The sequence below is a fragment of the Salmo salar genome, chromosome 11 (genome assembly GCF_965601325.2).
Source record: "Salmo salar chromosome 11, fSalSal1, whole genome shotgun sequence".
Taxonomy (NCBI): Eukaryota; Metazoa; Chordata; class Actinopteri; order Salmoniformes; family Salmonidae; genus Salmo; species Salmo salar.
The window spans coordinates 83526195-83543439 of NC_138301.1; the positions used below are offsets into that span (position 1 = coordinate 83526195).

At 42.4% G+C, this 17245-nt stretch overlaps 1 protein-coding gene across 1 annotated transcript in view; it reads right to left on the minus strand.

Moving 5' to 3' along the window:
• LOC106562972 (laminin subunit gamma-3) overlaps window positions 1–17245 on the minus strand; it is a 257596-nt gene that overhangs the window by 94656 nt on the left and 145695 nt on the right. Inside the window, exons 11-12 of the mRNA XM_014128127.3 lie at window positions 15296–15405; window positions 8765–9001 (exon numbers count right to left, since the gene is read on the minus strand). Coding sequence (XP_013983602.3) covers window positions 8765–9001; window positions 15296–15405 — 347 coding nt within the window. The remainder of the gene's footprint in view (window positions 1–8764; window positions 9002–15295; window positions 15406–17245) is intronic.

A 17245-nucleotide genomic window follows, 5' to 3' on the forward strand; every position in this document is an offset into this window, starting at 1 on the left:
TATTGAACAATGTGCTTTCGCCGTAAAGCTGTTTTGAAATCTGACACAGACGTGCGTTAAGGAGAAGTGTATCTATAATTCTTTCAATAACTGTTGTAAATTTTATCAACGTTTATGATGAGTATTTTGGTAAATTGATGTGCTCATTCACCGGCAGTTTTGGAGGCAAAACCTTTTCTGAACATCACGCACCAATGTAAAATGGGGTTTTTGGATATAAATATGAACTTTATCGAACAAAACATACATGTATTGTGTAACATTGAGTGCTGGGAGTGTCATCTGATGAAGATCGTCAAAGGTTAGTGATTCATTTTAGCCCTATTTCTGGGTTTTGTGACGCCTCTCCTTGCTTGGAAAATGGCTGTGTGGTTTTTCTTGTCAAGGTGATGTCCTAACATAATCTAATACTATGCTTTCGCCTTAAAGCCTTTTTGAAATCGGACAATGTGGTTGGATTAACGAGAAGTTTATCTTTAAAATGGTGAAAAATAGTTGATTGTTTGAGAAATTTGAATTATGAGATCTTTGTTGTTTTGTATTTCACACCCTGCTATTCCATTGGCTGTTGACGAGGGGTCCCACTGGTGGAATGGGGTTCCGCTAGCGGAACGTCTGTCCTGAACAGGTTTTAAGCACATTGTGTATGTCTATCATTTTTTGGAAAAGTTTATGCCGAAATCCAGGTAATTCCAAAGGGTTCACATACTTTTTCTTGCCACTGTACACGGACACCGTGTCTGAGTTCATCAAGAAGCGTATACGGGATATTGTTCCCACTGTGACTATTAACCTCTTATGGCTAGGGGGCAGTATTTTCACGGCTGGATAAAAAACGTACCCGATTTAATCTGGTTACTAATCCTACCCAGTAACTAGAATATGCATATACTTATTATATATTGATAGAAAACACCCTAAAGTTTCTAAAACTGTTTGAATGGTGTCTGTGAGTATAACAGAACTCAAATGGCAGGTCAAAACCTGAGAGATTCCTTTACAGGAAGTGGCCTGTCTGACCATTTCTGGAACTTCTTTGCCATCTCTATCTTTTACAAAGGATCTCTGCTCTAACGTGACACTTCCTACGTCGTCCATGGGCGCTCAGAGCCCGGGAAAAAACAGAATGTCGTCATCCCAGCCCCAGGCTGAAACACATTATCGCCTTTCTCAAGTGGCCGATCAAGGGACTGTGGGCTTAGGCGCGTGACCTGGCCGCCCCCGTCTTTGTGATTTTTTTCCCTCTGTTTGCCGAAAAGGAGATTCCCGGTCGGAATATTATCGCTTTTCTACGAGAAAATGGCATAAAAATTGATTTTAAACAGCGGTTGACATGCTTCGAGGTACGGTAATGGAATATTTAGAATTTTTTTTGTCACGAATTGCGCCATGCGCGCGACCCTTATTTACCATTTCGGATAGTTTCTGGGACGCACGAACAAAACGCTGCTATTCGGATATAACGATGGATTATTTTGGACCAAACCAACATTTGTTATTGAAGTGGCAGTCCTGGGAGTGCATTCTGACGAAGACAACAAAAGGTAATCAAACTTTTATAATAGTAAATCTGATATGGTGAGTGCTAAACTTGCCGGGTGTCTAAATAGCTAGCCCGTGATGGCTGGGCTATGTACTTAGAATATTGCAAAATGTGCTTTCACCAAAAAGCTATTTTAAAATCGGACATATCGAGTGCATAGAGGAGTTCTGTATCTATAATTATTAAAATAATTGTTATGCTTTTTGTGAACGTTTATCGTGAGTAATTTAGTAAATTGTTAGCAAATTCCTCCGGAAGTTTGCGGGGGGTATGCTAGTTCTGAACGTCACATGCTAATGTAAAAAGCTGTTTTTTGATATAAATATGAACTTGATTGAACAAAACATGCATGTATTGTATAACATAATGTCCTAGGTGTGTCATCTGATGAAGATCATCAAAGGTTAGTGCTGCATTTAGCTGTCTTCTGGGTTTTTGTGACATTATATGCTAGCTTGAAAAATGGGTGTCTGATTATTTCTGGCTTGGTACTCTGCTGACATAATCTAATGTTTTGTTTTCGCTGTAAAGCCTTTTTGAAATCGGACAGTGTGGTTAGATAAAGGAGAGTCTTGTCTTTAAAATGCTGTGAAATAGTCATATGTTTGAAAAATTGAAGTTTTTGTATTTTTGAGGAATTTGTAATTCGCGCCACGCCTATCATTGGATATTGGAGCAGGTGTTCCGCTAGCGGAACGTCTAGATGTAAGAGGTTAAAACCAACCCAAACCAGAAACCGTGGATACATGGCAGCATTCGTGCAAAACTGAAAGCCGAACCACCACATTTAACCATGGCAAGGGGAATACAAACAGTGTAGTTATTCCCTCTGTAAGGCAATCAAACAGGCAAAAACCTCAGTACAGAGACAAAGTGGAATCGCAATTCAACAGCTCAGACACAAGACGTATGTAGTAGTGTTTACAGAGAATCACATATTACAAAGGGAAAACTAGCCACGTCGCAGACACTGACGTCTTGCTCCCGTGCAAGCTAAAAACCTTATTTGCCCGCTTTGAGGATAACACAGTGCCAAGGACGCGGCCCACTCCCAAGGACTGTGGGCTCTCGTTCTCCATGGCTGATGTGAGTAAGACATTTAGGAGTGTTAACCTTCGCAAGGCTGTCGGCCCAGACAGAATCCCTAGCCGAGTCCTCAGAGCATGCACAGACCAGCTGGCTGGAGTGTTTACGGACATATTCATTCTCTCCCTATCCCAGTCTGCTGTCCCCACTTGCTTCAAGATGTCCACCATTGCTCCTGTATCCAAGAAAGCAAAGGTATCTGAACTAAATGCGTATCACCACGTAGCATCATAAAGCGCTTTGACAGGCTAGTTAAGGATCATATCAACCCTACCTTACCTGACACCCTAGACCCACTTCAATTTGCTTACGCCCCTATAGATCCACAGACGATACAATCACCATCGCACTGCACACTGCCCTATCCTATCTGAACAAGAAGAATAGCTATGTAAGAATGCTGTTCTGACTACAGCACAGCCTACAACACCATAGTACCCTCCAAGCTCATCATTAAGCTTGGGTCCCTGGGTCTGAACCCCGCCCTGTGCAACTGGGTCCTGGACTTCCTGATGGGCCATCCTACTGGTGAAGATAGGAAACATCACCTCCACTTCACTGATCCTCAACACAGGGGGCCCACAAGGGTGCATACTGAGCCCTGTCCTGTACTCCCTGTTCACCCATGACTGCGTGGCCATGCACGTCTCCAACTCAATCATCTCAAGTTTGCAGACGACACAACAGTAGTAGGCCTGATTACCAACAATGGCGAGACAGCCTACAATTAGGAGGCGAGGACCCTGGAGAAGGTGAAAAGCTTGGAGAAGCAGTGGAGAAGGTGAAACGCTTTTCTGTCCTTAGGAGGCTCAAGAAATTCGGCTTGGCCCCTAAGAAACTCACAACCTTTTACGGATGCACAATTGAGATCCTCCTGTAAGGCTGTGTCATCGCCTGGTACGGCAACTACACCGCGCGCAACCACAGGTCTCTCCAGAGGGTGGTGCGGTCTGCCCAGGCATCATTGGGGGCATAATGCCTGCCCTCTAGGATACTTACAGCCCCCGATGTCACAGGAAGACCAAAAAGATAATCAAAGACATCAACCACCCGAGCAACGGCGAGGTCAGTACAGGTGCATCAAAGCTGGGACCGAGAGACTGAAAAACTGATTCTATCTCAAGGCCATCAGACTGTTAAATAGCCATCACTAACCGGCTACCACTCGGTTACTCATTCCTGCACATTAAAGGCTGCTACCCTATATACATAGACATGGAATCATTGTGACTTTAATAATGGAATAAATACTGCTTTACTTATTTCAATCTATATACTCTGTTCTATTCCACTGTATTTTAGTCAATGCCACTCCGACATTGCTCGTCCTAATATTTATATATTTCTTAATTCCATTATTTTACTTTTAGATTTGTGTGTATCGTTGCGAATTGTTAGACACTACTGCACTGTCGGAGCTAGGAACAAAAGCATTTTGCTACATCCGCAATAACATCTGCTAAATATGTGTATGTGACCAATACAATGTGATTTGATTTGATTGAAATACAGTAAAGCATTTTAGCTATAAAACAAAATAACAAAGGGAGCCTTGAATTATTAAACAATGAATAAACCGCAACATGTCAGTTCAGTGATTGAATTCAGGAATTTATTAGACTTTTTAATATTGGCTCTACTAGACTTTAGAAGCTTTTCTTGTTAGAACATACTATATGGGATTGATTATAATTTGTTGTAAATTAGGCTAACCAATTGGCGATTCAGTGAAAATAAAAATCTGATTGATTTATCAAGACCAGTCCCCATGCCTGTCAAAAAGCACTGCGAAACGGTGCTAAAATACTTGACCACAAGCAGGTAGGCTATTGCTTCAAATCCAATCAGAACAATTGGATGGCTTTGGGTGTTTCAGTAAGCAACACTTTATTGCCTTCAATTGCATTAGCCTAAATTATTCCAATAATTCTATCATTCAGAGATATTTATTCACATAGTAATTCATTTTGTATCCATCCAGATGTGGTTGGATAACAGTGCATGTGGTGGGCTATGCAAAGAGATGGGTGAAGTGACATGCCTCACAAACATCCATTAATACATTTAAAGTCCCTAAACTCGGCAAGAGTCTATTGTCCTGCTGATAGCCCATCAAGGGTGGATGGCTTCTTTTGTATTCCAATTTATTGGTAATGCCACCGGATTATTCTTTCTATTGTTGTTATCTATTTGGTAACATTCCACAAGTAAATGTAATAAATTAAACACCTACATTAAATAGCTCAGGTCTTTAAAATATGTGAAATATGCTTATTAGCGAAGATTTCGTGGCATTGCCATCAACTTGTTAATTTTGCAGATATCACTTGCGTATAATCAGTCAGCACATATATTTTAAGAATATAATGGAATATAACAGACCATTTTCATTTATCTTAGAATAAAAACCTTACAGTGTAGTAATAAGCTACTGTCCAGTTACACCTTCTTCTTCTGACAGAGGAAGAGCAATTCTTAAACTATTGTTCTAAATTCAATCAGTCTCTTCTTCTTCATCCTCATCATTCAGTTTGTTCAAATTCAATTGTCATACATTAATCACTCCCATTCAACAACTCCAAATAGCTTTTGCATGTGCTCCAAAGGGATAACTTGAAATAACATGATATAGTTGATACAGTTGAAGTCGGAAGTTTACATACACCTTAGCCAAATACTTTTAAACAATTTAAAGGCAATGCTACTAAATACTAATTGAGTGTATATAAACTTCTGACCCACTGGGAATGTGATGAAAGAAATAAAAGCTGAAATAAATCATTCTCTCTAATATTATTCTGACATTTCACATTCTTAAAATAAAGTGGTGATCCTAACTGACCTAAGACAGGGAATTTTTACTAGGATTAAATGTCAGGAATTGTGAAAAACTGAGGTTAAAAGCATTTGGCTAAGGTGTATGTAATCTTCCGACTTCAACTGTATGGAATACTATGTGATAAGTGCGTGTGTAACAGTATATTAACTATCCTAATGTACTAGTGTGAAGGCAAATGGGCAGTGGTGTAAAGTATTTCAGTAAAAATACTTTAAAGTACTCCTTAAGTAGTTTTTTTGTGGTATCTGTACATTAGTTTATTATTGATATTTTTGTCGACTTTTACTTTTACTTCACTACATTCCGAAATAAAATAATGTACTTTCTACTCCATACATTTTCCCTGACAGGGCACTGATCGACCATTATTGTTGCAGTCTGCGCGAGGACGTCCGTCGGGAGTTGGCCTGCAGAGACACCCCCCTCACGTTCGACCAGCTGGTGGACCTATCCATCCGGCTGGACAACCTGCTGGCTACCTGCGGATGTTCAGATCGGGGTCTGTTAGTTCCATCCCCACGCACCCCCTCTCCGATACCCATGGAGCTGGGAGGGGCGGTGCGCAGGGAGACCGGAGGGGGTTCCAGCTCATGCACCAACTGTGGCCGCAGAGGTCACACTGCCGGTCGGTGCCAGGTTGGTTCCTCTAGGTAATGAGGTAGCAGGCAGGGCGCTCTGGCGTCACCCCAGGTGAGCCGGCACCATTCTCACCCAGAGCCCTCTGTTGCACATATGTTTGTGTATGTCACTTTCCCTGAGTATTCCCCGCATTCCCAGCATAAGGCGCTCGTCGATTCAGGCGCAGCTGGGAATTTTATTGATAGAGCGTTCGCCCATAGTTTAGGGATCCTCATTGTTCCTGTGGCTGTGCCCTTCCCCGTTCACGCATTAGATAGTCGACCATTAGGGTCAGGGTTGATTAGGGAGGTCACTGCTCCTCTGGGCATGGTGACGCAGGGGGGTCACAAGGAGAGAATTAGTCTCTTCCTTACTGACTCTCCTGCGTTTCCCGTGGTGCTAGGCCTACCCTGGTTAGCTTGTCATAACCCCACTGTTTCTTGGCCACAGAGGGCTCTCACGGGGTGGTCGCGAGAGTGCTCGGGGAGGTGTTTAGGGGTTTCCGTTGGTGCTACTACGGTGGAGAGTCCAGACCAGGTCTCCAGGCGCGTAGAGGAGACATGGGAGGCTGTCCGTGTTCACCTTAAGCAGGCAGTGACGCGCCAAAAGGAGAACGCAGGGGCCTGATCTGCGGTGGCGATCAGGCCCCGGTGCGAACCGGGTCTGGCTCTCGACCTGAAACCTGCCCCTTTGCCTGCCCTGCCGGAAGCTGGGTCCGGGGTTTGTGGGGCCATTTAAAGTCCTGAGGCGATTGAACGAGGTTTGTTATAGATTACAACTTCCACCCGATTACCGTAACTCCTCGTTCCATGTGTCTCTCCTCAGGCCGGTGGTGGCTGGTCTGCTCCAGGAGTCTGAGGTGCGGGAGGTTCCTCCACCCCCTCTGGATATCGGGGGGGGCCCCGGCATACTCCGTTCGCTCCATACTGGATTCGAGGCACCGGGCGAGGGGCCTTCAGTATCTCGTGGTGTGGGAGGGGTACGGTCCAGAGGAGAGGTGCTGGGTTCCGGTCGAGGACGTGTTGGACCCTTCAATGCTGCAGGAGTTCCACCGTCTTCGTCCGGACCACCCTGCGCCTCGCCCTCCGGGTCGTCCCCGAGGCCGGTGTTGGCGCGCTGCTGGCGCCGAGTGTCAAGGGGGGGGGAGTACTGTCACGACTTCCTCCGAAGTCGGTCCCTCTCCATGTTCGGGCGACGTTCGGCGGTCGACGTCACCGGTCTTCTAGCCATCGCCGATCCACTTTTCATTTTCCATTTGTTTTGTCTTGTCTTCCCACACACCTGGTTTCAATCCCATCAATTATATGTTGTGTATTTAACCCTCTGTTCCCCACATGTCCTTGTGGGGAACAGTGAATCTTTGTGAAGTGAAAGCCTTCTCCATCTAATTCTAGTCCTATATTATTATTAAGGACAACAAAACATATTTCATTTAACTGTTGAAAGCGAGGAAGGAATAAAGCAACAATAGAGCGAGAAAGAGGAGGTAAGCCAATAACATTAGGGGAAATATTATGAAAGTTATATATGTGTCACCCTACTAATAACACAAATTAGCCCTATTAAAATCAAATTCGCAAGTCTTTACTTGTAAATTTGTAGTCCGCATGTGCTGCACCAGAATCAAATGTTCTCTTCTGCTTTATCATGGTTTGAACAATGTGCGTAATTCCAGTTCATATAATACAGTATAATACAATACAGTAAAGTAATACAGTTCATACTCAAAAAGATTAGCCTACTGGAGCTAGTTTAATTTATTTACCCAAGAGAGCATATAGCTAGCTATATCTGTGGGCTTTTATGTTTTTTCTGTCGTGCGTAATGTTCAGTAGCCTATATCATACAGTCAGTATATGTATTGGTTAACGGCACAATCATTTGGGCTTCTTTGGGCTTGGGGTCATTAAATATCATAAAAGTAGGACTTATAAAATGTATTTAATATATGGCTCATCAGTCTCAGGTAGTATCAGGCTGATCAAAGCTCTAATTAAATCTAGACATTTATATGCATTATAGTACTTTTGAATGACACTTCCATTTTTAGGCTGGAAATACCAGGTTACCCGGGAGAAAAGTGATTTATTCTTGGGATGGAACATTTGTAAAATAATGAGAAAATATTCAACCCTTTTCCAGAGTTATAAACACAATAATAGAACCTATGTAATTTTAACAATATAATATGGCTGTTAAACCAGAATAAATACAAAAATGTGTGGTTCTACAAAGAATCTTTGAGATTGTGAAATCTTCTTTTTGGAACCATTCTCCATAAAGCTTTTGTAAAGAATCATAAAAAGGGTTCTATATAGCCCTCAAAAGGGTTGTAACCATTGCGGAACCTTTTTTGCTGCTACGTAGAACCTTTTTTACTGTATCTTCATAGAACTTTAAGAAAGGGTTCTTTATATCATCAAACAGGTTCAATTTAGAACATCATGAAAAAAGGTTCCATTTAGCACCAAAAAGGGTTCTGCTTATTTTACAAGCCAAAGAACCCTTATTTGGCACTATATAGAACTGTTTGCATTGTGTGCAGAGAAGAGTAGAAAAGAGTAGGGAAGGGAAGAAAAGCGAAGGTGGAGAAGGAGATAGAGGATATGAGAAAGAGAGGTATAGAGAGAGCATGAGAAAATGAGAGAACAAGAAAACACAGATAAAAAATCTCCTACCTGTCTCAGGGTGGCAGGGTCCGTGCTGGTGGCAGGTGCAAGGCACACAGGGTGACAGGGGTCCTCTGTTAGGGACCTCTCTGGTGTAGCCTGGGGCACACAGCTCACAGAACTGACCCCCAAACCCTGGGGGGCACGTACACACCTCAACCCAGGGAGCAGGGGGGGTAGAGGAGGTAACGGGGCTGGAGGAGTGGGCAGCGGAGGCCAGGGTTACCCCTGAGAGTTGGGACGTGTCTGGGGAGAGAGTTTGGAGATAATTAATACTTTAACTTCAACTCTGGAGAGAGAGGAGGAAGAGAGAGAGGGCATGAATGTTCAAACGTACTAACTCTGAAAGGCTACTCTGACATACTGAAGTTAATGGTCCAGTACTAATGTGTGTTTGATCATCAGGGACTTAGCCAAGTTGCTGTTGCATAAGCAGTGGTGTAAGTACTTAAGTCAAAATACTTTAAAGTACTACTCAACAAGTTATTTGGGGTATCTGTTCTTTACTTTACTATTTATATTTTTGACAACTTTTACTTCACTACATTCCTAAAGAAAATAATGTACTTTTTACTCCATACATTTTCCCTGACACCAAAAAGTACTCATCACATTTTGACAGGAAAATGGTCCAATTCACACACTTTCCTATTGTCTCTGATCTGGCAGACACAAATGTTTTGTTTGTAAATTATGTCTGAGTGTTGGAGTGTGCCCCTGGCTATCCGTCAATAAAAAATAAAATGGTGCCTTCTGGTTTGCTTAGTATAAGGAATTTGAAATGGTTTATACTTTTACTTTTAATACTTAAGTACATTTGAGCAATTCCATTTCTTTTGATATTTAAGTATATTTAAAACCAAATACTTTTAGATTTTTACTCAAGTGATATTTTACTGGGTGACTTTCACTTTTACTTGAGTCAATTTCTATTAAGTTATCTTTATTTTTACTCAAGTACGGCAATTGAGTTCTTTTTCCACCACTGTACATAGGTGGGAAGTCACCCCATATGTCTTTTACTGTAAGCTATGTGCCCATGCATGAGGGTGGTCAAGAATATAGCTCTGTAGGCTACAGTAGTGTGAGAGTGATATCAGCTGGTAAAGCTAACACTTTTATCATCTCTGTCTCTCTGGATATTCACTGGAGGTCCCAAGGTGCCCAATAAGACAAGCCAGCTGTTCACCATGCAAACTCTGTTACACATTGTAGCTCTATGATTTTGTGGGTGTGTGTGCGCGCGTGCACGCATTTGATGCACATGGGTGTACACACACACCTAGCCACCTCACTCTAGAAATCTCTGATAAAACAAAATAAATCAGTGCGGTGGAGTGAGGGAGGAGGAGGAATGGAGGAGAGGAAAAGGAAAAGAGGTGGAGGTATGGCAGGAGCCTGCACCCACAGGGATTACTGATCACTCTCTCCTTCATGAATAGTGATGGGAGGATAGTACAGGTTGAATCCTCCTCAGCCATCATACAGAATACTACCACCACTAGTCAAGGTCCAGCGCATGGCTTTTAACAGTGTGTGTGCATGTGTGTCAGTCACAGCGAGTCAGGGATGTGCGATTTTGATGAGATCAAAAATGTAGCCTGTGTGTGTAATGAGAGATGAATGTGTAATGAGAGAGAAAGGAACAGAGGGAAAGAAAAAGATAGGGGGAAAAGACAGGATGAGGAAGAGAGAGAACTTGGGCTCTAACAAATTGTGATCCCCTGATCCTTCAGCGACGATCAAACACAGTTAATTTACCATACTATCTGCAAATCAGCACCCAACCAACTCATCCCCAACCCAACCAACCCAACCAACTCATGGGGTGGCAGGGTAGCCTAGTGGTTGGAGCATTGGACGACTAACTGAAAGGTTGCAAGTTCAAATCCCTGAGCTGACAAGGTACAAATCTGTTGTTCTGCCCCTGAACAAGGCAGTGTTCCTAGGCCGTCATTGAAAACGAGAATTTGTTCTTAACTGACTTGCCTAGTTAAATAAAGACAAAAAAATCCCGACAACCATTCCCCTGGCTGCCTGCTAACCCCTGTACAACACTCTCTTCCTTGTCTCCCTATTTTTCCCTCTTCTGTCATCTATGTGCAATCCCTCTCAGATCATCTCAGTACATTGCTCTAAACACTATGAGAGAGAGAGAACCCCCATCACCCCAAAAAAGAGCAGAAGATTTGGAAGAACAGACAGGCAATATCTGTGAATGAAAGTCCTGCTCTCGCATAGATGGACTTGGCACAACTCAGTGCTTCAGTCAGAGCAGGTGTGTGTTGAACACTCAGCGACAAGTCACTCAGTCTAAAGATGCCCTTAAATGTGTGTCTGTGTGTGCCTCTATCACTTATTAGGCTAAAAGTGGTTGTGTGTATAAACTAGACAGATAGAGTGTGTGTGTGTGCATGCGTGCGTGTCTATCTGAAAGTGAATTAGGCAGACTGTTACTAAGTGAGCTAGAGCTCCAGTAGTGAACTTCCCTTGCCAGTGAACAAACTTGGCAGCTGATATTTGCGAGTCCCAGCGGTGCTATCAGAGAGATTCTCCTCAGAGCCTAACAGAAGAGGTCGGCGCCAATGAGAGGGCAGCAGGTTGAGAGCAGGAAGTAGGAACCAGACTGCTGTCTATTAACTAACTGCTGTAGTAAAGCCCTCTCATGTTAGGCAGGAAAATGTGAATAACAGGGCAGAGAGGAACCACTACACTGACTACAGAGCATGTTGCCTGCTTGCACATCATATCTTAAAAACTTTTCTGATGGAGAAAAATGCCTAGGTTAACTGATTTGCCTAGTTAAATGAAAGTAAAATCGCACTATACATTTTTGTGATTGTAGATATGGTTGTCCTTGTTCGATAGAGCCATTGGATATCTTTCAGCGATGTTCCTATCGGCGGATTCATTGCTAAATATACAAGCAGGCACATATAATTGTAGTCTCTGAAAGACTACAACTTGTGTTGGGCGATCAATGATCAATGAGAGAAGACGGTCTAGATCAATGAGAGAAGACTTGAAAGAGACAAGATGTCAGTAAAATCTTTGTGTAAATCACATTATCTGGTCTAACAATCTGTAGCTACAATTCTCTGCAGATTGAGGAGAAATGGCACCTCCATCGCTCTCATACCCAACAATGCATTTACTGTCTAAGCACGAACCTGCAAAACCAAAACCCCCTTCCTCATCTCAAAGTACTGTCAGTAAACCTCCCCCAGCCCATTTACTTTGACAGATCATTATTGTCAATAGTAGCCCTTTGCAGGGGTATTTTGTAGACCTGTCTTTGTATTTTGTTTTGATCATCTGCAGAAATAAGAAAGGTGATTGTGTTATTACTGTGTAGTCTTGATTTTATAACATTCAGTGTCCCTTACTGGTTTCTGTCCCACAATTGTGTTGTGCTCCATAACTGCAATGTATGTTTGCTCCCTCATGCTTGTATACCCAAAATGCCCCCACTTTGTGGTATTTTTCAGCAAGGCACTGTGGAATCACTCCAGATAACCTGAGTTTTACAAAAAGAAAAGGTAAAAAGAGAAGAGGGGTAGACAAAATTGATTACATGGTCTGGAAGGTACTACCTCTAACCACCTTTAACCTCATAAAACAAACATAAACCATACAAACATTACCCAATTCATGTTTATACCATGCTTACTGTAAATTGAGCTATCTTAGCTGTCAGCTTGTAAATATTTTGGCTAACTTATCTTCATCTTGTGCAGAGCTAGTGGTTGGAAGTGCATATTGGTGGAATCAGATTCTGTACCACCTTCCACAAAATACACAACAATACACAATTTAACCACCCCACTAATTGTATTGATCTCTATTAGACTCGCTAGCTAAGCATACCTAGCAATGGACATTTCAAAATATTGTCAGCTTGCTGTTACCTACCTAGAGTCACTAAATTGGCAGCAAGATTGCTAGCCAGCTGAGACTACCAACACACAAATAAAGGGTGAGTTAGTTATATCGACAATTCTATTTTTAGTAACAGAGTGTTTTCCAGACAAGGGTGGAATAGATGAGATACTCTTATTTGGTAACATTAGCTAGCTTACGTTAGCTAACTTTGGTCAAAGATAGAATGAACAAACAAACATGTTTACTCTGCTGAAGGTAGCTACCAGTCTAGCAGTGACTACCATGGCATAGGCAACATTGATTGACATTATGTATACCAAAGAAAGCTATATGATTTAGCTGATGGCTTTCAGAGATCAATACAGGACTGTAAAGTTAGCTAGCTAACGTACCCAGCTAAACTGTTGTTGTGAAGGGAAAAAATCAATGGTATCTCATCACTTCTCAGCTGTTGTCTGTTCAGCAGTAAAATTCCCCTGATAATCTTTGGTCACCGCATCATTCTTGATAGCCACAAGCCAATGGCAGAATCGGGGTGAATCTCTGGTAGGTAGAACGGTGAAAGCTAACTAGCCAGGCACAGAACACCACACGGGCAAAATGACTAACATTAGTGAAAAACAAACTTTAAAAAAAAAATCTTGCCAAGAGAAGTTCTACTGTGTGTTGGTCAATCGAAGTAAACACCATTATTCAATTTCAATCTACTTGTGTTAACCCCACTAGAATCAACACTCAGATATAACACAACACTTTACCCCTCAACACCTGGATTGTAACACTTTTGCTGTGTATATGTTTGTACGTGTGCTTGTAGGAGTGGGAGTGCATAAGAGTGTGTGCACATAGTACATGCAATGGCTAGCGTGTTTTTCATTTTTGTGCCTCCAGTACTCTATTACTGTGAGTATGTTTATACACTGCTCAAAAAAATAAAGGGAACACTTAAACAACACAATGTAACTCCAAGTCAATCACACTTCTGTGAAATCAAACTGTCCACTTAGGAAGCAACACTGATTGACAATAAATTTCACATGCTGTTGTGCAAATGGAATAGAAAACAGGTGGAAATTATAGGCAATTAGCAAGACACCCTGAATAAAGGAGTGGTTCTGCAGGTGGTGACCACAGACCACTTCTCAGTTCCTATGCTTCCTGGCTGATGTTTTGGTCACTTTTGAATGCTGGCGGTGCTTTCACTCTAGTGGTAGCATGAGACGGAGTCTACAACCCACACAAGTGGCTCAGGTAGTGCAGCTCATCCAGGATGGCACATCAATGCGAGCTGTGGCAAGAAGGTTTGCTGTGTCTGTCAGCGTAGTGTCCAGAGCATGGAGGCGCTACCAGGAGACAGGCCAGTACATCAGGAGACATGGAGGAGGCCGTAGGAGGGCAACAACCCAGCAGCAGGATGAAAGCAGGTTCACACTGAGCACGTGACAGATGTGACAGAGTCTGGAGACGCCGTGGAGAACGTTCTGCTGCCTGCAACATCCTCCAGCATGACCGGTTTGGCGGTGGGTCAGTCATGGTGTCGGGTGGCATTTCCATGTGCTCGCCAGAGGTAGCCTGACTGCAATTAGGTACCGAGATGAGATCCTCAGACCCCTTGTGAGACCATATGTTGGTGCGGTTGGCCCTGGGTTCCTCCTAATGCAAGACAATGCTAGACCTCATGTGGCTGGAGTGTGTCAGCAGTTCCTGCAAGAGGAAGGCATTGATGCTATGGACTGGCCCGCCTGTTCCCCAGACCTAAATCCAATTGAGCACATCTGGAACATCATGTCTCGCGCCATCCACCAACGCCACGTTGCACCACAGACTGTCCAGGAGTTGGCGGATGCTTTAGTCCAGGTCTGGGAGGAGATCCCTCAGGAGACCATCCGCCACCTCATCAGGAGCATGCCCAGGCGTTGTAGGGAGGTCATACAGGCACGTGGAGGCCACACACACTACTGAGCCTCATTTTGACTTGTTTTAAGAACAAATTCTTATTTTCAATGACAGCCTAGGAACAGTGCCCATCAATACACCGCAATACACCGGAAGCCGTCATACAGTATATCATTCAGCACACGAAGCCCTGACCTGCCCTCCTCCTGGGCAATTATGTGTGAAACACATCTCACTTTCCAATAAATGCTTCAGCTTGATGAAAACAAGACAAGGTTGTTGACAGTAAATACCCCATAAGGAAAGGCCTTATGAGCTGTATAATATTTTATCACAAAGGATTTACTTCAAACATGAACACATTTACTTAGCCAGTAACTTCATTAGCACTTTCCAAACTTAACATTATTGAATGCATGAATATCTCTGTCATTAACAAACACAGTCACGGGTGGGTATCTCGCACACTCACTCGAAAGGTATGCTGGGAAATACGCAAATAAGGCTTTAAACCCCTCTCCCCTCAACACTGCGAAAGAGTGACAGCATCAACACTAATAAAGTGTTATTTTAAGTCAGAATATGTAACACCCATGGTGTTAGGGAACCAACACACAAGGGTTGTTAGTTTGTCAACACTTTGAAAAGTGTTAGTTTAACCTTATTTCTGTGGGTCACATGTAATTTCTAAGAAAGTATTTAATTTAACACTGTTGGTGTTAACATTCTGATCTTGCAGTGTGCGCACACACACACACTTACAGTTGTGTCCTCCTGCGTTGCTGATCCTGAATGCAGTGAGGTTGAAGAGAAGACTTTGGAACTCGAAGGCAGACAGAAAAGGCCTCAGTCTTGTCTCCTCCTTGTGAAGTCTGGAAGAAGACAAACACAAACACAGGTCCATGATTACTGAGGACCGCAACATGTTATTACAGTATGTTTGTATGAAGGAATGCATGTATGAATGAATCTGAAAATCTCACATCACCCACATAACACATCTGAAATCTAGTATGGGATGTTTGCATTAGCATTGGGGGAGCTGTGTACACTGTGGTATAAGTTTATCTCTGTTTGATATACAGCTCAAACTCTGTCCTGTGTGAATGTGTTATATATGAGCAGGGTATGTCCTATCTGTCTATGAGTTTGTGTTGACAGTATCTTAAATTATCTCTCTCTCTCTCTCTCTGTGTGTGTGTGTATGCGTTAGAGATCTTCACGGATCCACCTGTACCCGAATATCCAAGACCCAGAATTCTAAATAATGTCACAGGTCTGGGTCGGCTCTGATATGATTGTAACAGGTCTCGGGTATGTGTAATTTCAACTGACTTGTGGAGTCACTAGTAATTACTATTGATGGGGAAACAAAGCTGAGTATATCATTGAGAATATCCAGCAAATTGTGTCGAAAATCAGTTCATTACTTGAGGCTATGATTTACACAGTGTACACTAGTGGCACCTGCTGGTCCAAATAATTGTAAACAGCCCAATTATTATACATTACGTTGCATGTGTCGTAGCGTGTGTGCAGGGTCGTTGTTGATCATGTGCTTCTGATAAAGTGATACAAGCATCGGTGCGCTGTTTCGAAACAAACTGCTTAGCGATTTTGTTGCATGCCTTGGAGCTCCGGTATCAAACTTAACATCACTAGTAATTACCAGTTCAAGGGTTGTTCAAAAGGATTTTCCCTGTCGTATGTTGTAAATTCCCACTTGGTTAGGAATGCAGCATCATTACTGCATTTTGAAATGTAGGTGGGACAATGTGCTGTCGGGGGCTCATTAGCATATTTATGAGTATTACAATTACATGGTGACTAGCTATAAAGGAGTTATCTTATGTTTATTTGCTATCACATGCACTTAAATCCGCCTTAAATTAAATCAGCCCTTCAATGTTTATGAACTATGTACATGAACTGGGATGACTTTCCCCCTTTATGGGAGACCAAAAAGAGTTTGCTAAAAGCCATGCCAAGAATAAGCCACATCTGCCAGCTTCTCATAGGTCACCACTGTTACAGTATGCTGCTAATCAGCAAGTGATATGCATGTGGTTTACAGAAGAGACAGTGAAGATTGGTAGTAACTAACACATTCACTTACAAAACTCGCAGAACAGATCTTGTCAAGAAGGCACTGTATTTGTACTGGCATAACCATCAAAAACATCAACTGCTACAACACTTCCACTGACAGTTGGCAACAAAGCGCAGTGATGATCGTACCTTATATAATAAATATTGGGTAGGAAAATGTCTCACGTGTTCTCTCTCTCTTCCCTGTGAAATGTTATTAACATGCTGTAAGGCTATCTGTGCCTCTCTGGCTGATAAGATTTCATGTTTTCTGCTTCTCCAGAGGATGGTGAAACTAATGAGCTGCCAACTCTGGATGAGCTCCCATTTCCCCCTGTAGATACGGACTATGAATAATGATTGAAGGTGGTTTTTGTTTAAACAAAAATTGTTAAACAACAGGGTTTTATATTGTGACTAAGTTGATGTCCCAGGAACAGTTATTGAAAAACATAGGTTAATCCAACCTGATTGTGGTAAGAGATATGGAAACAATGGTTAACATTGAGTGATTCATCTCTGAATCTACAGATCCCTTGTGTATGTGTGTGTATTTTTGATGCTCACTCCCATTAATAGAAGTATAACATTTATTATGATTATAGTATTACTATACTAATTGGA